We start from the raw sequence: 27686 nt of genomic DNA on the forward strand, positions 1-27686 counted from the left end.
TTACAACATATTCAAATAGTTTAATTAAGGGGGATGTACAAGCCATATTGGATGTAGTCTGGTGTGAAATAGAAATACCAAGAATGCACTTAATACTCGTCTAAACTAGTCCAAAGCTACTCAAGGTGCTAATGCACTAGTTACCTACTGTAAGAGACCAAAATTAGTAAATAATTAAGTTTATTTTGTTTTAATTAGGAGGAAATTAAATATGGTAGAACTGCACAGCTACAGCATTCACGAGATGATAAATGCATTGAAAATGGTGTTAGTTTGATTCATTGATAATATGGCTACAACTATTTGTTTCGCTTTTTTCTTGTCATAATCAATAATTCTTAAAAATTTGACAGAATGGTTATTCTGGAATAAGGAAGTTCCCAATCGAGTGGGCCCAAGGTGGAAGTAAATACAAAACTCACATGACAAAAGACTTGATTCTGTGTGGTCAATTGCATTGTTACAGGTGGCTGTGCTGGAAAGCCATTATGGTAGAATTTACCGTTTTCTCAGGAAGATATCCATAGGAAGTATTTTAAAGGGAAAAACAGATTAAAGCAAAGATTACATTACAACATATATTCACACAGTTTAATTATCAAGATACAGTTTATCATTATGTGTTTCTGTACCTGTTATAGTAAGAAACTAAGGGACCTCTCTGTATATTTCTTATCCAGTACGTTTCTCTTCCGAATCAGAAAAAAAAATAAATCGTATAAACGATTTTTTGAATCGCTGAAACGATTTTCATTTTTTTTCAAATTTTTTCTACATTGTCACTATGAAATGAATACGCCGTTGCAAATAACCGAATTACAAAACAAACCCCCCAAAAATTTAGAATAGTAAAATACTCTAGAGTTCCTTGAACATTTTAAAAAAATTAAGCAATTTTTCAGCTCTCTGTAGTCTTCATCCCCATCTGTGTTTAATTAAATACATGTAGCTAGAAAAATATTACTGTGTCTCGGGGTATGCCCTCACCACCGGGTCGATAGAAAGTTTATCAATTTAACGATAGAACATTCTATCCAGTGTTTAAAAGGTCCTTAAAAGGTTTTGTGGCCTCATATCTTCGACGCTTGCGTCAAGATTATTTTCTTCTTTTAATATTTTTTGTTTTCAAAAACATTTAAATCCGCCACTTTTACTTGCACCTTATCATTAGAGCAAGACCGAGTATTTAAATGCAATCTATTTATAAATGTATACAGGGCACATAGGCAGCGTACCGACGCTGGCAGTCATGGCTGTGTTGTTAGGAAGCTTACTTTGAAAGGTGCTAGGGACATGATGTGATATCTGTTCAATAATGTACATGACAAGTTATGTGACCTAAAATGAAATCATTTTAGAATGCTGGAGCAATAACGTAAGTACACATCTTATTTAATCTTATAAAAAAATCAACTTTCGTTTTCGATATTATAATTATTTGCTCAAGCAAGTATAATGCATTTTCATAATTTGGTGTTAACGAGTGTTTAATATCATATCAGTCTTAATTTTTATAATTGCTTCATCACTTAGAAAGTAATGCATTTTAATTAATTCAATAAGGCCGCATACATTAACTGGCAAATTAGGTGATGTGCAGCATGTGTTATTTCCGTCTTTTACAGACAAAACAATAAATGATAAACGATGAAATGGGCGGGTCCTATAGTCCAATCCAGACTTTGCAAAAGTTGTTTGTGGCCCTTTGCTGGGTCAACCAAAAGGTCAAAAGGGAAAGAAACGTCCTCTTTATGCTACCAAATATATGGGCGTGCTGTAATTATTTTTTCCTTTCAATGTGTGGGTAGCCCCATCTTGGGGCAATCAGTACACACAAAAGGTAGAGCTTTTTAAAGTCAAATGACGAAGTTACAAAACTGAAAACTACAAAGGGCTTATCCCCTAAGATGGCGGCCCAGGGACATAACTTATGAAAAGTGTGGATTGGTCTATTCGAAGCGGACGACCGAGAAAGATTTGGATTCAAAACCCTGATTTGAAATGCATTTCAAACTTACCAAAAGTTCATTTCATTTTATTGATAAATGTACTCCACTTTAAAATATACTTTTTTGTTAATGTTAAAACGTCTTTAATTTCACTGCACGAAATATATTCTGTTAATTTGTATTCTTAGTGGATGCAAAAACATATACATTGTCACTTATTCGGGTCTGCGCTCTGCTTATTTAGGTGAAATAATACATGTTTTTCTGTCATTTTTCTATCTACAAATGAATTAATATTTTTAGGGTGAGCAAGTATTTTAAATTCAATAAATAACAAGGGATTCTTGTACAATCGGGGGCCTCACTATTTTTGTGTGAAACACAAACAGCTTGTGGCCTAACATATTGCAAAATGACCCAATGCTAATTTCATGTAATATTTTTAATTGCAGAAGTCATTATGTCCTACAAAGGATTTGGATATATTGTGGATTCCTGTCCCCTTAGTAAAGCAAATACAACAGAGGCAGCTTCCAAACTGAACTGTATTAATGACGTGTTTGGACGTAGTCAGTATGTCTGTGTTCCCAATGAAAACCTGACAGCTGTTGTAGAATTCTGTTATACAAAGTCTATTGTTTCTATCAGGCTGGTAAAAACATTAATTTAATAATTTTGTGGAAACTTCTCCTCTCTCTCTCTCTCTCTCTCCTTTACCACTAAATATAAACAGAAAATTCAAAGTCTGATATAAATTAATCATGTATGATGAGGTATTTTTAGAGTGATAACTTTTGTATTAATTAAACTCAATTAAGGATGACGTTTACTCTGGTTTCTGAAAACAGTAAAGGAAATTTTTATAAAAGATAATATGTGAAACCAAAATAAGTTCTAAATGGATAAAATAAATTAGTTTAAACTCAATATCAATTTCAAAATGAAATATTTTATTATTTGAACATAAATAAACAAGATCAAAAGTTAATAAATGGTAATGAAGAGGAAATTTGGACTATATTTTATGCTTTTCATTTAATTACAAAAGTTGTTATATTAATTACAATGTAAAGGTTATATGCATTTTTTAACATCATTTTGCAAATATTACACGAAATTCTAACTATAATAATGATTACGTCTAAGGCTCAAACTCTAATCGCTTCTTTATATAAATGCAACGTTATTCTTTTGCTATAATATTCAATTATTCAAAGAATTGTGTTGATTTTATATTTTGTGAGTAAATAAAAAATGGTTTTCGTGTAAAAAGTGAGGTAAAACATGTACATGTACATGTACTAAGGGGCCACTAGCATGAAAAGTAGGTCATTGAGCATAGTAATTTGAGATTGAAATTTAACAAAAAATTCATGATATGATTGATTGATTGTATGTTGTTTAACGTCCCTCTCGAGAATTTTTCACTCATATGGAGACGCCACCACTTGCCGGTGGAGGGCTACAAATTTTGTCCTTTACTCGGCACTCAGGGCCTTTGAGCAGTGAGGGATCTTTTTTGTTCCAGAAACTACTGCGACAAGGGGCCTCGGTTTATACGGTCTCATCAAAATTCATATGTGTACAATGTGGAATAGGTTGTTTACCGTTCTAATCAGAGATATATATTTACCGCCAATGGAAACGCAACACCCTAATTTTAGGGTGAAAATTATATACAGGTTATAACTATGTACCAAAAATGTTAGGACATCTTTTACTTTGCCAAATCAGTTATTTAACGGTAGAATGAATTTCTTTCCATTACCGGAAGTTGCCTTTTAGCCCTCTTAACAGAATTCAAAATTTTCCATTTTTAATAAAATTCTAACAATATTTTGGGTTTCCAAGGTTTTGAAACTGTTAATCTTAAGTATTGTACTAAAAGGCCGGGAAAAATCCTTCTCTCTCTACCAGATGAGATGCCTATATTTCCTCAAAATGACTGATTTTCATTGCAAATACTAGAAATTCTCAAAATAAATAAAAAAAAAGCTGCATATGCAAATATACACTATATAACAGTCCATCAGGTTCATGTGTTTCAATAGCATAAATGGCAGTTTCTTGACCGAAAGTCAAAATGTTGCTACACTACGCCAGATTAGAGAAAATTCGGCCGCAAATATGAGAAATATGTAGTTAAAAATGCCCAAGAATATTAATTTCGCTTAGATTAAAACATTAATAAACTTAATGCATGGTTGAAATCGGGCTGCATTTGTTGTATATGGCGGACTGGTACGTTTTCATTAAAATGTCAGAAGGGGGGATGTTTTAAGATTTAACGGGTATTTTTTTCTTTCTAAGATCTGAAAATAACATTTAATGTTTACATGGAGCATTAAATTTTTGTAAAATTACTTTTTACCTAAATATATTCATTTTTAATGTTATCATTAAACTTTTGAAGGTAACACATAACTCATAAATCATCCCCCCTTCTTGCTATTAGTCATTTTGAGGAAATATAGGCAGAACACCCGGTAAAGAAAAGGATTTTTTTCCCGGCCTTTAGTACAATACTTATGATTAACAGTTTCAAAACCTTGGAAAACCAAAATATTGTTAAAATTTTATCAAAAATGGAAAAAAATAAAATCTGTTAAGAGGGCTAAATAACAACTTCCGGTAATGGAAAGAAATTCATTCAACCGTTAAATAACTGATTTGGCGAAGTAAAAGATGTCCTAACTTTTTTGGTACATAGTTATAACCTGTATTAATTTTAATCCTAAAATTAGGGTGTTGCGTTTCCATTGGCGTTGAGTATATTTAGTCATTGGAATAAAATCTTTATCTAAACTCGTTCTTTTCTCTCAGGGTATTGTCTGAAGACAATAAAAGATGGATTTCTGGACCAGATCAGCTGTAAAACCTTCACGGAAGGTTGCCCAACTGCACCATACAGAAGTACAGAGCTTTATAAATGTAAGAAATTGCCCAATCACTTAACATAAATAAAAAAAAAATCAATTTCATTTGTTTTTTTTACTATACTGTCAAACTATTTTTTATTGAAAAGTGGAAAATTTGAAATTTGGAAGATAAGAAAAATCTACTGCCACTGTTTGTGAAGTGTTAATCGCGAAATTTTTGGTTTCGGAACTCTTAACTATTGCATTGGCACCTATACAATGGAGAGTAAAATACATGAACCTATATTTTCAATATAACAATTAATGGCAATCACTTTCCAGGAAGCAAATTTATTTTAAAAAATCGGGGATTGGATTACTTTTGTACCCAATTCTAAACATTAATATTTGCATCTTAATCAAATGGTCTTTAATTTCCGAACTTAAAGATAAATAAACAGCCTTATCGATGTAAACCAGTAAAAATGTTCTATGAAACCAATTCTTTTTTTTTATTTTAACATCAGTGTACTAGTATTTAAGGAGGAATGCCACACCAACTTTTTATTTTATAGGTCTCTGAGTCAACCTTTTTAAACAATGGTTTCAGCATTGAAAAGCCGACATTAGGTCTTAATTATTTTATATGATTTTTTTTGTATTTTTTCTAAGAAAACGAAAAAAAAATAATTACATCCAAATTAGGTGATTCCCTGTAAAATTTTTGCTGTAAATGAATGAAGCACATGAATACCTAATAAAATAAAAGTAAGTCTGATTAGACTTTTAATTTTTTTTATAAAAAAATATTTATGAAAATGAAACATATAATTTGTGAATATATTTTAAACTTGTGGTTAAAATCTCCTTAAAACCAGCCATAATTGGGGAGACATGTTCATTAATCATATTTATAAAAGAAATTGAAAAAGTAGCCAAATTTTAGAGAAATTATTTTTTTTAAATTTTGGCTAATGTCTGAAAAATTAAAAGATGGACCATAATTGTACAATTAGCTGTAATAAATAACACTTTCCTAAGAACACTAGTCTGATTAGGTGTTATAAGGGTTAAAACATTATAGAACCTGACAATAAAATAGATTTATTCATTGTAAATCCCTGAAGAGGCAATAATTAGCATTTTATTCATTTTGTGTTATTTTTGATTGGGGTCAGTTTAATTTTGATCGGGTTAGGTCCAAATATTAATAAAATTAATTTCTCTACAATTTCTCAATTTCGTTTCAATTTCTTTTTAAAATATGATTGACAAACATGTTGTCCTTAGTTGTGACTAGTTTTATGATGTTTTTAGCCATAGGTTTAAAAAATATTTACAAATAATGTGTTTTATTTTCATAAATAATTTATTATAAAAAAAAAATTAAAAACTTTCCAGGACTTTCTTTTCATATTTTATTAGGTATTCATGTGATGCATTCATTTACAGCAAAATTTTTACAAGAAAGCATCTTATTAGGATGTAAATAATTTTTTTCATTTTCTTTGAAAAAATATAAAAAAATTCATATAAAATAATTAAGAGCTAATATCGGCCTTTCAATGCTGAAACCATTGTTTAGAAAATGACTCATAAACCAATAAAATAAAAAAAATGATGTGGCATCTAGTATTTAACAAGATTGCTCAACAGACATTTTGAATTTGACAAATGGAAACTTTGGACGACTTCGACAAATTTCTTGAAGTTCTACTTTATAGTAACTTGATTGAATTTCTTCTGCATAGATCCAGCTTGCAGTCGTCTTAACACGGAGTTCCGATGTTTTGCTGCTGATTCTTTGTGTGTTTCGTAAGTTTTTTTTTAAAAAAAAGGAAAAGGTAGGGCAAGGGCCATGCCGGGCCCCTATTTGATGTAAAAATCAGAACACTGGTTAAAGTTCGATAGTTTAAAGTTCATTACTTAAAATGATGCTTGTTATGAAACCAGAATAAGTAGGATATTTTCTCGAATTCTAATTGAATTTTGTCATATTTGAAATACTTTTCTTTGAAAAACAGAAAACACAATTTTGCCTATCTGCAATTTATACACATAAACTGCATATGTTACTAGTGTATAAAATCTTGAAGATCGGCAAGCTTGTGTTCTATATTTTTCAAAGCAAAATGAGCTGTAAAGTCGATGAAAATATGCATAAAAGAGAGTAAATACAAAAATTGACCTATTTTATGTCATCTTTATAACTTCTGTGTATTACAAAAATTAGAACAAATAATCATTTTTGAGGTGAGGATAAAAACAGGTTATTATTTATAAACTGTTACATCATTCTAAATTCTAAAAAAAAACAACATCAGGGGCCAAAAGAGGACTTAGGTACCTTGTCATTTCTTATCTTTAACTTAAGTTTACTACTAGTGAATCAGTTATTTACTATAATAGTAAATATAAGTCCATTTTACCATGAATTTCAGCTAGATATATTTATTTGTTATACTTTCTGTTTTCTGGTATTGAAATCAGGATTTCCTTGAGTATATATTTTGTACAAAATCACAGTATTAACCTTTTTTAAAAAGGGTTTTTATCATGCATCGAAATGTTTTAAAAAATTAAACATTCTTATATTTTTGAAACATATAATTATCGTTTGATTATAAAATCATGTTTTAAACTGTCGTATTTGAGTCATAATACGTATGTAATGTAGGGTCTTCAGATTGAAAATCTCCACTAATTAGATAGGGATCACGTGGTACTGAAACGTCATAGGTGTCAATGGGCAATTGGACCTCGTAAAGCGTATCGTAAGAAAACATCTACCGTATAGATGTTTGCATGAAATAAAAAGAATACACCACTAGGTTGGAAGAAATTCTGATATTGACAATATAACTTTTGGCTATGGATGCTCAATTTTATATATATTAATTTCTACAACAGAAAAATAACCAAAAAAACATACCGTGAAAGGATTATACATAGGGCATGGAAGACGAAACCGTTAATGAAAACTCCTGACTTCGATTAAATAGATCGAATTATTTACGTTTAACTTCTTAAATAATTATAAAAATGGTCGTTCTACGTTTTTTCTTTGTTTTTTTAATAAAATATACACAAGCTGATCTTGTATTTCTTCTATCTGTTCCAGCAATGAACATCATTTGATAGAAAGGCCACTTCGATCTTCAATGGCGCCGTTCGCCATTACGATCTTCACAACACACAGAGCATGATGTGTGTGCCGGACTTTTAAAATGTCTATTGATAAATTATATTTTTTTGAAAAATACTATTTCCATTAAATAGATATTTTACATAATACAGAATGTGGGATCGTACATAAACGAATGCTCTGAATGAAGACAAATCAATGCACCGACCAAGTCCCTGGCAGGTAAAAAAAACTTCCTAAAACCTTTCCTGTGCTAATTTTTCATACAATTGCCACAAATTATATCTAATTATCTATCAATTAACCAATTATCATTTATTTAATTTCTAGAAGGGTTTTAAGATGAAGCCATTGAGTCGTTTTGTAAACACGATAAGTACTTCGCTTGACCAGGACTGACACCTATGACGTCAGAGCAATGGCGCACAACATCGGCGATCAAAATATGCATATTGAGAAATTTAAACTTTGAATCGCTGAAACACGCAAAATATTAATTTTCTAACCAAAAAATGGATGATTTTAATAGCATATAAACCTTGTTATATAAAAAAATCATGATGCATGATAAAAACCCTTTAACTACATGTACTGTAAACCAACTATTATTCGCGTCATTTTTTATTTGCGATTCTTCAGTTTGAAGACTATCCGCTAAGATTAATTTCCGCGATTAGGGACATTCTCTATCGGGTGAATCACAATATAGGGGACAGTAAGGTTGCACTTGGGGGTAAAAATTTAATGTTCTTGTTTTGACCCAAAAATATTTTTTCTAAAAAGTACAGTATCTAAAGGATCTCAAGCATAGACGGTTTTGTGAAATTCACATTGGAACTTTGTTTTTTACAAGCTGATAATAACCTCATTTTCACAGGTTACGGACACTACAAGTGTTGTTTTCTTTGAAATAAATATATAAAACTGTTTATATGCTCTATTTTTTTCAAATGCTTACAAACAAAGAACATATATAAATAAAAAATAAGGACAAAATTTTGACTAAAAAAGGTGGCATTGTACTTTAAAATTTAAACAGTTCTTACTTCGTACATTTTTGTTCAAAATGGTAGTATTTCATTTCATGTGAACTCTTTAAAACCAATATAAATAAAGAAAATACTATTTATAAACAACACTTTTTACGCGTTTGGTGAAATATAAATACTTCCATTAAAATGGGACATTTTATTTTTATAAATTTTCTAAAATAATTTGATAGCTTCATTAAGTTACGGACATTACAAAACCCAAATATTTATGATAGCCGTTTGGTTTGTGGTACATTGTAAAAAAAACATTTTATAAACTTCTGAACTATTTTAAATCAGATTTAAATGATTATTAAATACAAAGTATATACAAATTAGATATTGTTTTGTAAAAACAATTTAAGTTATATAAAAAAATCATGATGCATGATAAACTGTTTATTGACATATAAAAAAGTTAGAAATTATTATCAGTAGCTACATAACCCCTATTTCTTGTGAATATTGCTTAAATTGGTTAGTTGCTTATTAGGTAAAATCTTAAAATGTGTTAAATGCAAGTATGCAAGTAAATTTGCATTCAAAATGTTAAACAGTTGGGAAACTAAGCCAATAGAAAAAAAAATCCACTTTAGGAAATCCTGAAACTTCCTTCTTTCACATAACTACATGTATTTATTACTGAAGTGCAAAGAAAAGTTCTATTATTCATTAAAGTTTTATGAAAACTATTTAGAATGTAGGTACAATGATCAATGAAGTCAATTAACCAAAATTAAGGGTTACGGACACTACACAATACTTTAATTTTTCACAGGTTTGTGGATAAAGTTTTTGTTTTTAAGCCCTTTTCCTATCTTTTTTCAGCATTTTATTTCTCGTGTCAGTTTCTCCTGATTTTTTTTATTCTTCTTATCTCAACTCATCTGTTACAAGCATACCATAACCAATATACTTTGAATAGAAATATACACATGTAACTTTTGACAGGTGTTATGTGCAAGTAGAAATTCAAACCTTGAAGAATAAAGCTCACTAATATTTCTTCAATTATTTTTCTTTTCTGTGAAGCATTCTATTTTTTTTCAAACAGTTAAATATAATACTTTATCTGAAATTGGTGTAATGTTAAGTATTTTTGTTTTTGAAATTGTTTGTAGTGTCCTTAACCAAATTACTTCCCAACTGTTTAACATTTTGAATGCAAATTTACTTGCATTTAACACATTTTAAGATTTTACCTAATAAGCAACTAAACAATTGAAGCAATATTCACAAGAAATAGGGGTTATGTAGCTAGTGATAATAATTTCTAACTATTTTTATATGTCATCCTGGGTGTCCAATCATTATTTTAGTACTTGCAGTAAAGAAAAAAAAAAAAAACACGTGATCTAAAAGAATTCCAACGAATAAACACATTTTTATCTCTAAATTCAATAATACACTGTTTCAAAAATTTATCTGTAAATTCTATGGAGAAAAAATAAGGATATTTAATTTTCAACTTTTGGTTACGGACACTACACACTCTACAAGTTATTTACAATAGGATAAAACTATACCTTAAATAAAGGAATTTCAAATAGATTTTCTTTAATGTCACACCAGTTGACTTAAACAATGAAAAAATAATGACATGCTATTTGACTTAAATCCTAGAATGTCAATAGAATCTGCCAATATCAAGGTGATGTAACACCAAGGATCTTGTATATGAAAATGGTGCAATCTGGGTTTCCCAAATTAGTTGCAATATCAAAATGAGGGAGAAAAATAAAGTGCATTGACTAACTTGTTAAACAAACTTCTGACCCTTGTGAACAAATTTGCGATAGTGTTTTAACACCGCCTGTTTCAAACTGCCTCAAATTCAGGTTACGGACACTACAGGGTTTTGTAGTGTCCGTAACCACATTTGTAATGAAAACAGACAAACAGTGCTGATGATCAGGAAAATTACGAAACATCTCAGCATCTATATGAGATGCCTATCTAGGAAATTAGTAAAGATATTTATAGAGCTTTCCAATTTCACAGATTGAGAGTGGTTACGGACACTACAGTTTTTTGTAAAAATTTAATTTTCCACATTAAAACATGATGAAATTTCATTTTAATTGTTACAATAACCCCAATTTTTTCTGTAAGTAACAGAGCATTAATACTGTGATTTTAGATAGAAATCTGAGAAAATAAATGATATGGACATATTATTTGGCATATGAGAGGGGTGAAATTATGTCAAAAATGTATAACATTGCACCCCTATTACATTTTCTTTCATATCTTCAAAAATTGTCATTCAATCCTTAAAATTCAAGCACCAAAATAATTTGTAAAATAAATTTAAAGTCTGATAATGATCATTGGCATGAAGATTTATGATATATAACAATAATTTCAATTGAAAAATGGTTTAATTTCAAAGCGCAACCGCATAACGCTAAAAAAGGTCATTTTTGGAGTACATTTATTGCATTTACTTAAATTCTGTTAAAGCTAGATCAACAAAATTTTGCACACAAGTCCTTTATAAGTATGCCTTTAAATGAATTATGATAAATTACATGTAAAGAAGTTAACATTTCTAAAAATCATGTATAACAATGTGGTATTCTTAATGCGCCTATATTTTGTTTCACCCGTATAAATCCTTAGCAAAATGAATGGTTCGCGGCGAATAATATTCGCGAGTTGAAGGAGGTCGCGGAACTCGCGGATATTTCTTACACGCGAATAAAAGTTGGTTTACAGTATACTTCAAATGTACACAGCATTTCCTCTTCAAGTTTCATGGTAAAAAGAAGTAACGAAGTATTCATTAATGTTTACTTTAGAAACTTTAGTTCACTTTTGTACATTTTTGTTAGAGTGGCTTCATTTTATACAAATACAAATACAGTTTGATTTGATGAAGTTGTTTAATAAAAATAAAATGAATCCTTTTTAAATTAAGAGATATTAAACTAGGGTGACCGGAATATGCTCAATCTAATTAAATACCCACCTTAAAAGAAAATATAAAGGATTTCAGTTTTCATGTGATCTAGGCAGTCCTGTGACTTAAAATGCAAATTATTCATTTCATAACAAATAACCGTGAGAAATTACCAAGTCTCGGAAATAGTATGGGCTTACAAGTATATATCCATTTCCAGCATGAGTATGATTGAATATCATAAGCGGGTCTTCTCTCTTTGGTAGCATCGTTTATTCAATGTGAATAAAGTAGGGATGTCACCCCTTTTAAAATGCCAGTCTAAAGTTAACTTTATTTTAAAAATTCAATAATAATATCATTTTTATGATATTCAACTGTCTTTCATACAGTAAGTTTGCGTTCTCTCATATCAACTTGATTTACAGAATTGTTTTTAAAAGGACCAATGTCTTCTTCAGCTTGCCTTCACTGGGCAACGGGACAAAAATCATTTTTAAAAAAATATCCCCCCCTTCAAAAAGCAATTTATCCATTTAATTAATAAATTGATGTTTAGAAATTTTTATGATACATGTTAATCCTTACATTTGTTGCTCAAGAGCGATTGATTCAACCATTTTTTGTCACAACTGATCTACTTACTGACTTTCAATTTCTGATCATTTTGATCTGAAATTTGGTTTTGTGAATATGGAAAGAGTTTGCGAACTTCCTAATCACTCTTCTTATAACTTATAATACATGTCACCACCCGATCTCTAAACATATATATTGAGTTAAATTACTTTTTTCTATATAAAACTGAAATCTAATTTGAAAACGTTTGTCGTGAAAATGAAAAGAATTCAATGTTTATATTATGATCCCTAAAATTTTTCAGCAAGAAAATTTCAAATTTTTCAAACATTTATCAACCTGTAATGTATCAAAAACATATTTTTTTACATTATTTGGATTGGTAAGGCATTGAGCTGTTTAATTCAAAATTATTCACTTCATTAAAGTGAGAGACTATATAAAATGTAAATGCATATTACTGTAGACGTTTGAATTGGTATTTATCATCCTTGATACATGTAACCTCTACAAAAGAATAAAATACATGCATAATTATGTATTTTTAAAACTAGTTATTTGATTTTTAGCTCTTTTTTTCAATTAACCGACGCCAAAATAGCTATAATTGTGTGAAAATGGAAATCTCTGCTGTCGACCTTTATTACGATCACTGTTTACAGGTATTCTAATGCCTCTAGGACTGCTATAGATGATGGATCCGTTGACATAAGAGAAATCCTCGGTGTCGTCCTACCTCTTCTAGTACTGGTTGGGATTCTGATAGCAGCCTTTCTATATTGGAGACGTCGGCAAAAATTAAAGCATCGCAGAGAGATTTTAGGTACATCTGTATTCCGAATATACTACCAAAGAACATATGAAAAGTTGAATTATCATATTGCACAATGAAAAATGTAAAAATTAACCATCGTCCTTTTTTAATTGAGATTCATTCATAAGATGTGCTTTCTATCATAACGAAATATGCAGTAGTTTTGACTTTTGCAAATGTTCGGGAAAACAAATTGTTTGCAAATAAATTGGACAATTCCTCCCTTTTTAACAACTTGTTTCATAGGTCTCAGAGTACATATACTTTGGTTAACTGACAAGATTTAAAAATTAAAATTACACTGCGCCAACAATTGTCTTATAATGTATTATCAGTTTCTTTAGCGTGTAAAGAATAAACATCAAGGATGATTTAATTAAACCAATATATACACTAAACCAATGGGAGAAAGGGTACCTAACTTTAATAGGGAAAATGACAGAAAATTAGTTTTACCTTTATTAAATCGCATTTTAATGTCAATATTAAATCCCATTGAATCATACTGCAAATAATTAGAAAAAAAATTCCTCTTTGGAATACTTCAATTCATAGGGTTAAAACATAGTTATTGTTAAAAATTATGAAGACTGAGGATTGAAAATATAAAACCTTGTCTGTTATATCTTCTATGAAATTATTTTGGATAAAACAGCTTGTTTTTACAAATTGGGGTATGGAACATATCATCCAAAATTTTAACTTAGACAAATTTAAAAACTGTGGAATTGATTACGTCACAACTTTTCTGAAAACGTTGAAAAATAAATTTTGGATAGACGTGTTCAAATCCTGGATAACAGTACAAATTTATGAGATAGCGTCTGAGATTGCAAACTACTCACATTTGTTTTATAACCCAATGCTTTCCTAGGGGGGGGAGGCTTTTTTTTTTTTTTTTTTTTTTTTTATAATAAACACATGTTTGACAGCAACATTAGACGAGTGAATGATATCATTAATGAAGATGATTCTTTTTCAAGTTTTGAATATTTTCGTAATACTTATCCCATGATTAAGATTGTTTTTAAAAGAAATATAGCATTATAATTCATGCTATTTTAAAAGTCTTGGATAAAATCTTCTGGCCTTGACATAACTATCAATTAAAAAGCTAGATACCCCATTAGGTATGAGAGATATTTACAAGGTGATGATTTGTCATGATTTTATGATATCCAAATGTCAACAGGTAAATTTTCGACCATAAATATTAGCCGCCATGATCACGCTCTTGGAAACAAAAGACTGTGGTAACTCTTTATTCTGTAATGTCATTATAGAATCTTAAAACATGAATTTTTAGTTAATTTCGAGGTTGTTTTTACCTTGACGGAAAAATTAACAAAGGTCGACACTCAATCAACTGCAATTTTTGGCACTTTTCAAACCAGTATAGAATTATCAGAATTTTAGTATTATTTTTTTTTAAAAATTAACAAAAAATTTTTGTTCGGAAGAACGACCTCGAATGAAAATGGTGCAATTTTTGCCACAAATATTGACTAGAAAAATTTGTACTTTTTCTTGAAAATTAGACGGTCTAGTCATCATTATTAAATGTGTACGAAGAGATCTTTTATTTTAGGTTACATTGAGAATTTATACTGATACTCAAAATACTATTATACTTTGGACTAAAATATATTACCTGACGAAGGCTCAAGTGAGCTTTTCTAACTCCCCCTATCTCCGTCTGTTTTCTGACTTTTACAACAGGAAAATGCACAAAGCATTCTTTATAGGGGATTCAAGTTTGTTCAACTGAAGGGCCACGCTCTCAATGAGATAATAGGGAATTAATGGAAATTTGTATGATTTAAAAATCTTCTTCCAAAAACCACTGTGCCAGGAAAGATGTTTTGTAGGAAACATCCTCGAGATAATCTTTGGGATAGGACAATAACATAGAAAAAATAGAAAAAAAAATTTTCTTCTCACGAATAGCCTAGCCATAATTTATCATATTTATAGCATCCTCAGGTAACAAAAGACTGTAAATTCGTAAGGGACAATGCCAAAGTTTTCATAGAAATTATAAAATATTCAATACATTCAAGAATTATAAAGTTTTACATAATTTTGATTATTTAAAAATCTCAGTAACAAACGGGGGTAGGGCTGGGACACAATCTCATAAAATATATAGAAAAATTCTTTGTCTTCTTCTCATGAAGAAGGAACCAATTGAACATATTTATATGGAAATGTCAGGTATGTAGTAGTTTATTCAAACCCCCGGGGGTATTTGGCTCAATCTAAAATTAGAAATATATAGAAAAATTTTTATTTCTCTGAAAACACCAAGCCATAATTGATCATTTTTAAATGTGAAAATACAGGAAGTGAGATTTTTTTTTTAGGTAGGGCTGGGACATAATTTCACAAAGTTTTACATAGAAATATATGAAATTCTTTAATCCTCTTGAAAATAGCCTAGCCATAATTTATCATGATTTCTTGGAATATCCAGGTAGTTTTTAAGTTTGAGCCCATGACCTTCGGGGGTAGGGCTACTGTACCCAGTGTTACATAAAAATATATAGAAAAATTCTTTAAAAATCTTCTCTCTCTCTCCATAATTGATCATATCTCTATGGAAGCATCCTCAATCTGTAGATTCTTTTTCAAATCATGACTCTGCGGTAGGGCGGGGCCTCAATGGCCAACCAAAGTTTTACATAGAAATATTAAAAAAAAAATCCTCACAGATATAGCCAAGCCATAATTGATATATTTAATGGAAAATCCTCATGTAGAAAAAAAAACTAGATTAGTTTTTTCACCCCAAATGGCCTTTTTGAAATGCAAAATGCATTTTTCAAAAGTAGGACAAGAGAGCTCAAAACAGTTTTATGTTGTCATGGGTAAAAACTTGCTTTAATAAGTCTCTACATGCAAAAATAATTAAAATCCATGACAGGCAATGTGCCACCCATTGCCTAGTTTTTTTTTTTTCGGTGGACTGCGTGATTTATATAGAACATATTTTTACAAACGATCCGCTGTTAACTCACCAGGAAAGGGAGATATTGACGAAATCCACCAAAATTTAGATTTTTTTGGGGCCTTACTAACCATACAGTATTTTCGAAAGGTTTTACTTTGTAAGGTCAGGTTTCCATGGGAATATGGATTTAAGGGAAAAGTTTTACAACACCGGTGTGGTGGTCTGTTAAGTAAGCATCTTATTTAAGGTTGAACATATATTAAAAGGAAGATGGCTTTTAGGAAATAAGGCCGTCGTATCTAGATAAGTAAATGTTTCAATAAATGATTTAAACACTGAAATATATATATAGAATATTCCAAATTTTCATTTTTTCTCTCCAGAAGTATGGTTAGGTGATTGCAAAGTGTGGAGGACGAAGATATCAGGTAAGTATTGGTGTACGATGAAAACATACATTTTAAAATTCTTTGTAATGGTCACTTGAAATAAGCATTCTGTGAGTATTGCATAAGCAATACATGTCCCCTACCGCATTCCGCTTTTTCTTTAAAATGTCATTTTATATCATACAAAAGTCATGTCCGAGGTGAAACTGCAAGATTTTAAATTTGTAAATACCTTAAAACTAATAAAATAATTCACATAAAGAGGAAAATTTAACTCATTTCTCCAATGTATTTTCCTCGCTTCATATTTATGTCGACCATCGGAACTTAGCGCAGTTCGAACCCGATCTTAATTAAACGATTATGAAAAATATTCAAAATGCCACAATTCTGTTAAAATTCAATGAAGCAAAGGAAAATTAAAACTTGATAAATAACCAATAAAGATACACTCATATACCAAAATTCAGCTCAATATGTGCAAACGTTTAGAAAAAAAGTGCGGAAAACCAAGTGGGACAGACTGACAGACAGACGGACAGGCAGACAGACAGACGGACGGACGGACGCAGAGGAAATCTATAGTCGCCCCGGTTTCACCGGTAGGGGACTAACAAGCATGAGTTAATAATTTTCCATCTTATATAGATCAAACTTTTCTTTTACATGCGTTAAGCATTGAAAAAAAATTACGTTAAGTGTTAATGTCTTCTAGTTTTGACTTTACGGTATAGTTTATTAATTACATAAAAACTCTAAAATCTAGGTTTAATTACCACTCTTTAGCTTTGGAATATAAAACAACTTACAGTATACATATACATGCATATATATACCCATGACTGGGGTGGGTGGGGGTTAGGGGTTGTTCCTTATAACCAGACCTTCACATTAGTGTTAAATAAAATGACCTTGGCTTTTTCTAAACGGGTCCCTTTTTAAAAAGTCTCATGAAAAGGCATGCATATATATACTGAGGAGATTGTCGTCTAATACCGCATTCTTTCGATATACTTGTAGCTCTCTGCATGATGAAGTTGAAGAAGTTGATCATACTGATATCTTATAATTATATTGATATTAATCATATACGATTCATATTGTACAAACAATACCATTATATACACACAAAAAAATAACAGAAGAATTTGAAAAAAGACATATAAATCAAATTTTACGATTATTTTTTTATCATAAATAAAGAACGATGATAAATATTATCGCATCACATGTTTTAGATCAGTTCACCACACTGACTGATGACGAGGTGTTGGTGTTATTCTGTTTTCTGTGTTCCGACTCCGGCCCTCCTGACTTCACTGACACAGAGTGGCTGGACATGCTTAATCAGATACGACAGTTAGTGTACGGTAACTATAATCCTGTAACACGTGAGGAAGCACAGCAAACTCTGGACAGACTTACGTCACGTGATTACCTTTGGGAAGATCAGGACAAGATAACGGAGGACATAAAGGATGAGACAATATATAGGATAGCTTCAAAAGACATTGATATACCATTCTGTTACAGTAGTTATAACACAGCCAGTGTGTACCTGAGATCACGGAGATACAACAGAAAACCTGGAGAGAAGTGTGTCATTAGCCTTGGTTGTGATGACTTACTGATACGCCGTCTACAGGTGAACATACTGACTCACGTCACCATGGAGGACACGAGTATATATGATGAGATACACCAGGGATGTAAGTCTTTTGAAAGAAATGTGATAATCGTTTTCAAATAGAAAATAATTTTTTAACTGACTGAAGTTATCAAGTCAAAAGAGTGATAGATATAAAATATACAGATATACAGAAATTATTGTTTTCTTTTGAAAGGGAGAGACTTTTGTAAATATTGATTTGAGAGGCGTATACCTAGGTATAGATTTGTTAATTACATACATGTAATTCTAATATATTGTTTAAATATCTTGTTTTAAACACTCGCAAATATATATATTGTACTTTCATGATACATTATATTCATTTACTTCGCCAGTGAATGTTTCAATCCAAATACAAAAGAACAACAAAGACAAAAGAAAACGATTTTTAATAGACCTCAGAAGAGAAGGGGAGTCTGTCCATTACATAGGAAGATCACTGAACAGTGTAGATCACGTGACGTGGCTCTGGAGACACGGGAGACCTGACATCGTGAGATCCTGTATAGGTCTACATCCACACTGGGATATCTACATCATCGACAACAAAGCTTATAGAAAACCAAGTAAGGAAATTATAACGATAAAATCTTCATAAACATTAAAAAGGGGACAAAAAAAAAACCAACCGACCGGTAACAAGATTTTAAATACGTAGCAGGTTCATTTACTATTTTTAAAATCTTTAAAAGTTAATGATTAGATTATATAAGAGCTACAAATTTAACAATTCCTCCAATTTATTTATGAATTTAAATTAATTCGCCTTTTAAAATGTATATATTATGCTGAAGTGATAAATACATAAAACTGATTATGAAAAATATTCAAAATGACAATTTCTTTAAAATTCAATGAAGCAAAGGAAAATTAAAACTTGATAAATAACCAATAAAGATATACTCATATACCATAAATTCAGCTCATATGTGCAAACGTTGTATAATTATAAAAAGTGCGGAAAAACATTAAAATTAATGACATTATTAAATCTTGATTTAGCTCATCTGTATCAAATGCTCAAGTTACCAACACTCACACTTAAATACCTCAATACTAATTTATACACTTATAGGACCAATCTAAATACTAACGCCCCGGTTTCACCGGTAGGGGACTAACATCTATTCAGCATGAGTTAATAATTTTCCATCTGTATATGATCAAACTTTTCTTTTACATGCGTTAAGTTGAAAAAAAATTGGAACGTTAAGTGTTAATGTCTTCTAGTTTTGACTTTACGGTATAGTTTATTAATTACATAAAAACTCTAAAATCTAGGTTTAATTACCACTCTTTAGCAAGTTTTGGAATATAAAACATTTTGACAGTATACATAATACATGCATATATATACCACATGACTGGGGTGGGTGGGGGTTAAATGGGGTTGTTCCTTAAAACCAGACCTTCACATTAGGGTGTTAAATAAAATGACCTTGGCTTTTTCAAATAAAAATACAGTTGAACAAAGTATTATAATTTAATATATAAAATAAAAAGGCATGCATCTGTTCATAGATATTACATGAGGACTGATTGTCTGGTTAATACCGCATTCTTTCGATATACTTGTAGCTCTCTGCATGATGAAGTTGAAGAAGTTGATCATACTGATATCTTATAATTATATTGATATTAATCATATAGGCCACTCTGCCATTCATATTGTACAAACAATACCATTATATACACACAAAAAAATAACAGAAGAATTTAACAAAAGACATATAAAAGTCAAATTTTACGATTAACTTTATCATAAATAAAGCCACTGAATGGCACATAAATATTATGCCTCATCACATTTGTTTTAGATCAGTTCACCACACTGACTGATGACGAGGTGTTGGTGTTATTCTGACCTTTCTGTCGTCTTTCAGTGACCTTTCTGTTGTCTTTCAGTGACTTCACTGACACAGAGTGGCTGGACATGATATTTAATCTAAATACGATTTTTTTCAGTTAGCGAATTACTTTATAATCAGATATTTTTCCTGTAACACGTGAGCAATAAGCACAGCAAACTCTTAATTGTTTTTTACTTACGTGAAAACGTGATTACCTTTGGGAAGATCAGGACAAGATAATTTTAGGAATAAAGGATGATTCAAAATATATAGGATAGCTTACATTTAGAAGACAAAAATTCTTCAATGATAAAATTCTGTTACAAAAGTAGTTATAACACAGCATTCAGTGTGTACCTGAGATCATGGAAATACAACAGAAAACCTGGAGAGAAGTTTGTCATTTAAGCCTTGGTTGTGATGACTTACTGATACATATTTCCGTCAGGATACAGTTTTTGAACATTATTTGAAACTCACGTCACCATGGAATACACGAGTATATATGATGAGATACACCAGGGATGTAAGTCTTTTGAAAGAAATGTGATAATCATTTTCAATTGGAAATTAATTTTTTAACTGACTGAAGTGATCAATTCAAAAGAGTGATAGATATAAAATATACAGATATACAGAGATTATTGTTTTCTTTTGAAAGGGAGAGACTTTTGTAAATATTGATTTGAGAGGCGTATACCTAGGTATAGATTTGTTAATTACATACATGTAATTCTAATATATAAAGCGGGTTTAAATTCGATCTTGTTTCTGATAATTTTCACTCGCAGGTATAATTTTGTACTTGTCATGATACATTATATTCATTTACTGTCTCTCGTCTGTTTGTGCAAAAACTTTAACCTTGCCCATAATACAAAAGAATTCATATTTCAAAGACAAAAGAAAACGATTTTTAATAGACCACAAAGAGAATTTTGGGGAGTTTCAACCACTTTTACACAAAAATTTTAAGGATCACTGCCAACAGTGTAGATCACGTGACATGGCTCTGGAGACACGGGAGACCTGACATTGATGAGATCCTGATACTTCTACATCCACACTGGGATATCTACATCATCGAAAAAACTTTAACTTTGGAAAACCAAACAAAAATTATAACGATAAAATCTTCATAAACATTAAAAAGGGGACAAAAAAAAAACCAACCGACCGGTAACACGCTCTTTCTATAAAATACGTAGCAGGTTCATTTACCCTATTTTTAAAATCTTTTTAAGTTCCATGCATTGATTAGATTATATAAAACTGCTACAAGAGTTCAACAATTCCTAGAATTTATTTATGAATTTAAATTAATTCGCCTTTTAAAATGTATATATTATGCTGAAGTGATAAATACATAAAACTGTTAATTACGTAAATGCATGTTTTGTATGAAATTGACAATTTCATTTAAAGTTGACTTATTACTTAGATTCATTGACTCATTGCTTGCTTGAATAATGATATCATTTCTCATAAATTGATATAAAAATATCAAATAATATTTACCTTCATGTTGGTATTTTTCATTGTATATTATTATACAATAAGTGCGGTTTGAAAAAGTCATTAAAATTAATGACATTATTAAATCTTGATTTAGCTCATCTGTATCAAATGCTCAAGTTACCAACACTCACACTTAAATACCTCAATACTAATTTATACACTTATAGGACCAATCTGTAAATACTAACAAAAGCGGAAAACATTTCAGACCCTTGGAGGGGGGGGGTTACACCATCTATTCAATAGGTGCCTGTCATACCAATGTGATGGTCGCTCGTGTGGTGCAGTGGTAAGAGCATATTTCATATGTGTATATGTATAAGACCTCGCAGCGTATGAAGTTGATCCTTTTGACCTTGACCTTGGGGAATCCACTTTTACATGAAAATTTTAAAAGATCATATCTTTTGGATAAGACCTTATAAAGCGAGGTCAAATGCTTGTTAGAAGGTGCTGGATAACAAAATCGATCCCTCCCTACTCAATGGCCTTGAGTGCCTTTCTTGTGACAAAAATTTGCACCTTCGCCACTTTTAGGTAGGAAGTTTTCGTACTTCATACATATAATCCTTGTGAAACATTTTGAGAGGAACGACTAATGTCCATTTCCTACCAAACGACCATAACTTTTAAAGGTTAGGGACAGGCTTTAAATGGGAATATGTAATCATTATGACAAGTCCTTTCATTTGAAAAATAAACCTTCTATTCACTAAGAAATTGAAGGGAACATTAAGGTTTATCAGGGCTTTCATGCTTTGAAAAGTATTTATGTGGCAAGACCTTTCATTTAATACTAAAATGACCTTTTGACCTTGAACAAAGATTTTTGTAATATAAAAAATTTAACATTACCTTACAATCAAATTTCACAATTGTTTTCATAGTTACCTACTTTTGGTACCAATTAATTAAAGTTGCATTTAGCTGGTTTTGCTATGTTGCCAAACGTCTGTGTTTTACAAACACATCTTTTTTTCTTAGACACATTTAACCCTTTTCACGAAAAATTTAAAAAATAACCGATTGTTCAATACAAAGAGTTCAACTGCAAAACAAAAAATGATAAAGTATATCACTATATTAAGAAATTTTTTTCTACAAAAGGTCCATGGGCACATCGCTCTTAGGCCACTCTGCCATTTACCAGATTTCCTGCTTTGTAAAACCTTTCTTGACCTTGACAATCCTAGCTGATTATTATTTAAACAATTCAGAATCTACACTACTCCAAGATGATTCCACTTCCAAGGTTAACACAGGAAGAAACAAAACCTTTCAGTTAAAAGTGAAATAATAGTTTAATTTTTTTAATTTCAAAAACTCAAGCCATTCAGCCACTGAATTTAATATTTTAATTCAAAAACCTAAATTTTCAAATTTTCCAGATTTAACATTTTGAATTTTTAGATTTTTACCTTAAATATTCAAAATTCAAATTCCAATAACAAATTGTGTATTTTAAACTTTGATTTTTAATCTACAGTTTACTTTCAGTGACCTTTACATTTAACAATCTTTCAGTGACCTTTCTGTTGTCTGAATATTGACCTTTTCGTTCCAACTTTCACGCTTTACCTTTTTGTAGGAATTTCGATTTAAAAAAAGTCAACTTTTAAATTCCGCCACCTTTACATTGATTTTTTAAGTCTTAAATTAAGCGGTTTTTTTCACTAGCGAATTACTTTATAGGCCCAGATATTTTTCCTTAATAATGAAGCAATAATTTGAATAAAGATTTATTATTTAATCTTAAAAACGTAGGTTTTTTACGGTAGGCGCTCGTGAAAATCGGCTTACCTTAAAATATGTCAAAGTAATTATTATAATTTTATAGAATATATGAGACTTATTCAAAATCATTTTTAATTTTCTGGTTAGTTACATTTAGTAAAACTAAAAATTCAAATTGTCAAGTGATAAAAATTGATGATTCGAAAATTCCAAATTTCAAAATTTAAATAAATGATTTTAGCAGTTTAACTATTTTCAAATAATCAAAAGCGAAAAATTTACGAACTTTATTTTTTCATGGAAATTTTAGTTTTGAAATTGAGTAGACAGTTTTTACATTATTTGAAAAAAAAATTTAAAATATTAAAATTCCCAAGTATTGGAAATTTGAAATATTTGGATTTTTCTAAATTATTAAATTTCAATGTATGAAATATTTAGTTTTTGAAAATTTATTTGAAATTCATCATTGAATAAATCGTTTATATATCGTTCTTGAAGAAAATAATAAATATAGAATTAAATTTATGATATTAATTTAAAAATCATTCTACTACACTGTACCTTCTATGATCCATGCAGAATGTATAAGTTTTTTCAAATCTTTGCCAAACAGGAAAAGAAGATTTTTTCATGACCCCATTCTATTAAGTATTTTAATTGTCATAATCCACGATAGGAGATGTGTAATTAACAATTTTGATTCCCCATTCACTTAAAAATGCTTTGTAAAATGTGTGTTAAATATATAAAATATTTAAAGAATATATAACAGTTTACAGCTCCTCGATACAACAGGTGAACTGGTTGTTCCATCAATTTCTATAAATTAATTGATTTTAAATTCACATTACCTTTGCAAAAAATTCTCTTGAACTTCGTACTGGAAAAGGTTAGATGTATGTGACAGCTGTTTAACGAAGTGTAGGGCAAGTGTTCAATTCTGGACATGAGGAGTAAATAATATTTTATACACTATCTTTAAAAACAAAAGTTCAGCAAGACCGTCATAGTAGAACATTTTGGTCATTTTGTAAATGTAAGTATGTTCTGCTATTCTGTCTGTATGTCTCTCTGTCTGTTTGTCCGCAAAAACTTTGGTGTGCCCATAATTTTTGGTCTAGAAGAGCTATGACATTCATATTTCACATGTGTATTCCTTGTCACAAGGTCTTTTTGAAGTCATTTAAAAATTGTAAATTTTGATTTGGAGTACCAAATATTTTATCATCAAAAAGTTTTAAGGTTGAATTTGACAAAAGCCATACAAAAAGATAAACAGACAAACAGATATACACCAGAACAATATACTTGAGATGTATATTGTACATGTGGAAAGCAAATCCTTTGCATGCATTAAATTACCAACAACCTTGAACAGTTTTATCTTTTCCCAAATCCGTAGGATATTTTTGTACTTATGAAAAACCTTTACCAATCTTTGGCTATCTCCTTTCAAGAACATCAAAGTCATGAAAAAATCATTTAATTAAACTAGAAATATCGAGGTTCAGTTTGTGTATATTCAAGCGTTGTTGAACTCTTTGGAGGAAATGAGTTCATCTAAAGTCAATCCTAGTTTGATAAACGAATTAAAGATGAAAATATCATTTAATCTGAAGAAACAAAGTCATAAATAGTTACACGAATCTTTTAATGTCCTCAAGTAATGTTAATACTTTTTTATGTCCCTTGATGTAGGATGAGAGAAAATAAGAGATACACGTATGTAGAAGTTTCGTAATTTTTTATGCGCCTGGATCGATAGATCCGAGGCGTATATTGTTTTTGTCCTGTCAGTTTGTCTGTTTATCTGTCTTGTTTTTACCTAAACTTAAGATTGATGATTTATATGAAAATTTAGATATTAAAAATCCAGAAGACTAAAGATCTCTTTCAGTCCCTCTCCTCGGGATTAAGGTTCTAATATGAGTTGTATAATTTACTTTACATTTTCTTTGAAATTCTTAAGTAGGACAGAAGGCGCATGATTTTTAAGTCATATGGTATGAATACATGCTAAGTTGCACTCAATGAACATATAAACTTTAAATTTATTTCTGAGGGGCATGAATAGGATAATTTTTTTTAAAAAGATCATAATTTTACACTGTTAAAAAAGGCGAAAATCTTCAAAAACATGAAAAAGGCCACGATTGGTTTTCATGCAAAAACACCCCCTTGGTTGCGTAAATTCACGTTCTTAACTTTTGAGCTTAATATAAGACTCAAACTGCTACTGGTAATCTATGTGGTGGGCAAATTACGTAAACTCTTAAGATACCATTGACAATTTTTGCAGGCGTTTTTTTTTCAATTTACAGAATTAAAGAGAATTTTTTTTCATGACGCATTTTTTGCGTGCATTTTGCAAATGTGTCCGCTACAATAGTTTTGAAAAAAAGCACTCATATGTCCATTAACTAATTGTATGCATAATTAATAAGTATTGTTAATTAATAAGAAAAAAATACAGTTGATATTTTTTTACTTCTTCGATTAAAAAAATTGATTTAAATTGATATGAATGCAAGTTGTACGACAAGAATCTGGATTTCGTCTACAATCATGCATGTATATATTTCCAAACTGACGTAATTCAACGCAACTGTACAATTATAGATGCTTCAAATTTGTACAAAATGACTATGTACATATTACATAAAAACATTACAATTGTATAAAAGTGTGCAGTGTATTATATTATTTTTTTATGAACTGTATAATTTATATCGCCAGTCTTGGAAATGCTGTGTTTATTAATTTCATAGTACATAAAAAAATCTTTTTTGTTTTAAAAATAAATTAAAAACGTCGTTCATTTGGATTTGTAAAGTAATGATAGCTTTGAAAACTCCATGAAATTTATTGTTATTATATTTGTTTCATTTCAGGCAAATATCATAATTATTCTGAAGACCACAGAAGTTTTCTCTACAGTTTACTGTTGTGTGACAAGTACACTTCTGTTGTAAATGGAGATTCAAGTCAAATCAAGTCAATGTTGAGAAAGATGCGTGAACGGTATTTCGAAAACCTCTCTCCGTCTAATGATATTGATGTAAAACAGCTCAAGCACGAGGTCACTGAAACCCAGAATAATGAGGTAACATTTGTGTCAGACGGCATCCGACATGACGTCATGTATGCTTTCGTCACGGAGTGTCTGGTGGAGGACAGTGATCTGGAGTTTTTCCTGACCACGGCGTCACGTGACGTGATCTCGGAATACTGCCGGTCCTGGGGTTATAAGAGGAGTAAGGGAGAGAGATGTATGTATGTACCGAACTATCCAGAGAAGATGTACGACCTCTTCATAGACAAACTACAGCTGGACATCATCACACACTGTACCGTGTCTGACTGGGGGATTCATGACAGGATCAGTGAACGTTGTAAGTATTTTTAAAAGATAATTTTTTTTCCATATGCCAAGTTTAACCAATATGAAAAAAGCACTGGTCCCATATTTAGGGAATTATAGCACAGGTAAAATTCATGCAGTTGTATTGCTCTAGCTGTATTATATTAAACAATATATTTAACTCCTAAATTAAATCATTTTATAACGTACCCCTTCGACACTCTCAAGTTTACACTTTCATGTTTACACACACACTGCTCTCTTCTTAACATTTCAGGAAAAAACTCCAGATCACTGTATCACCCCTACTAATGTTATTGTGATTCAAGACACGTGGTTTCGGTTGATCTATTCAAAGGTTATAGGATAGAAATTTGGGGATTTTATAAATATCCTTTCTTCAGAATTTTTAGCCAATGGCAGTAAAACAGTGTCACAATATCGAGCTGTAAGCCTGTTTATTATTCAAAAACATGTCATTGTCAAATCAATGTTATGTTCACTGTATACCTGATTCTGAAGTAGACTATTACAATTGTATAATTATTATCTACGCAAGTCTAAATGTATAACAAACCAGACTATGAAAAGCTCTATCCATGGGATGTTAAAATATTTTCTATTAATACATCATACTTTTGGTGCTTCCATTCATAGCTTAGATATTTTTGGCTTAACATTAGGAGTATTAGAAACCGGAAAAAAAATGTACATTATCATCTACACTGAAACAAACCTAGTTGTGATAGCGAACTTGAATATGGCTATTGAAAAGATATGAATTCGAATGGAGGAGGAATTATTGTTTATATATCAGAATCTTTCCATTACAGCTGCATTAGACGTGATGACCAACGTTTATGCAAAATACAGTGTGTGTACCCACCTGTAATTTCTCTGTGCACGAAGTTCAGGTAGCATTTACTTTTGT

At 30.5% G+C, this 27686-nt stretch overlaps 1 protein-coding gene across 1 annotated transcript; it reads left to right on the forward strand.

Moving 5' to 3' along the window:
* Window positions 1–1330: 1330 nt before the first annotated feature.
* On the forward strand, window positions 1331–26786 carry LOC134231628 (uncharacterized; the record flags this gene model as incomplete). The annotated part of the gene is made up of 9 exons (XM_062713612.1): window positions 1331–1375; window positions 2402–2601; window positions 4773–4880; window positions 6559–6622; window positions 13145–13287; window positions 16612–16656; window positions 17856–18326; window positions 18625–18855; window positions 26286–26786. Coding segments are annotated over exons 7-9 (1102 nt in total), but the record flags the coding sequence as incomplete, so codon positions are not given.
* Between the last annotated feature and the right edge of the window lie 900 nt (window positions 26787–27686).

Source organism: Saccostrea cucullata, unplaced genomic scaffold, assembly GCF_032062105.1.
Source record: "Saccostrea cucullata isolate Sc308-1 unplaced genomic scaffold, CSIRO_AGI_Scuc_v1 ctg4408, whole genome shotgun sequence".
In the NCBI taxonomy this organism is placed as follows: Eukaryota; Metazoa; Mollusca; class Bivalvia; order Ostreida; family Ostreidae; genus Saccostrea; species Saccostrea cuccullata.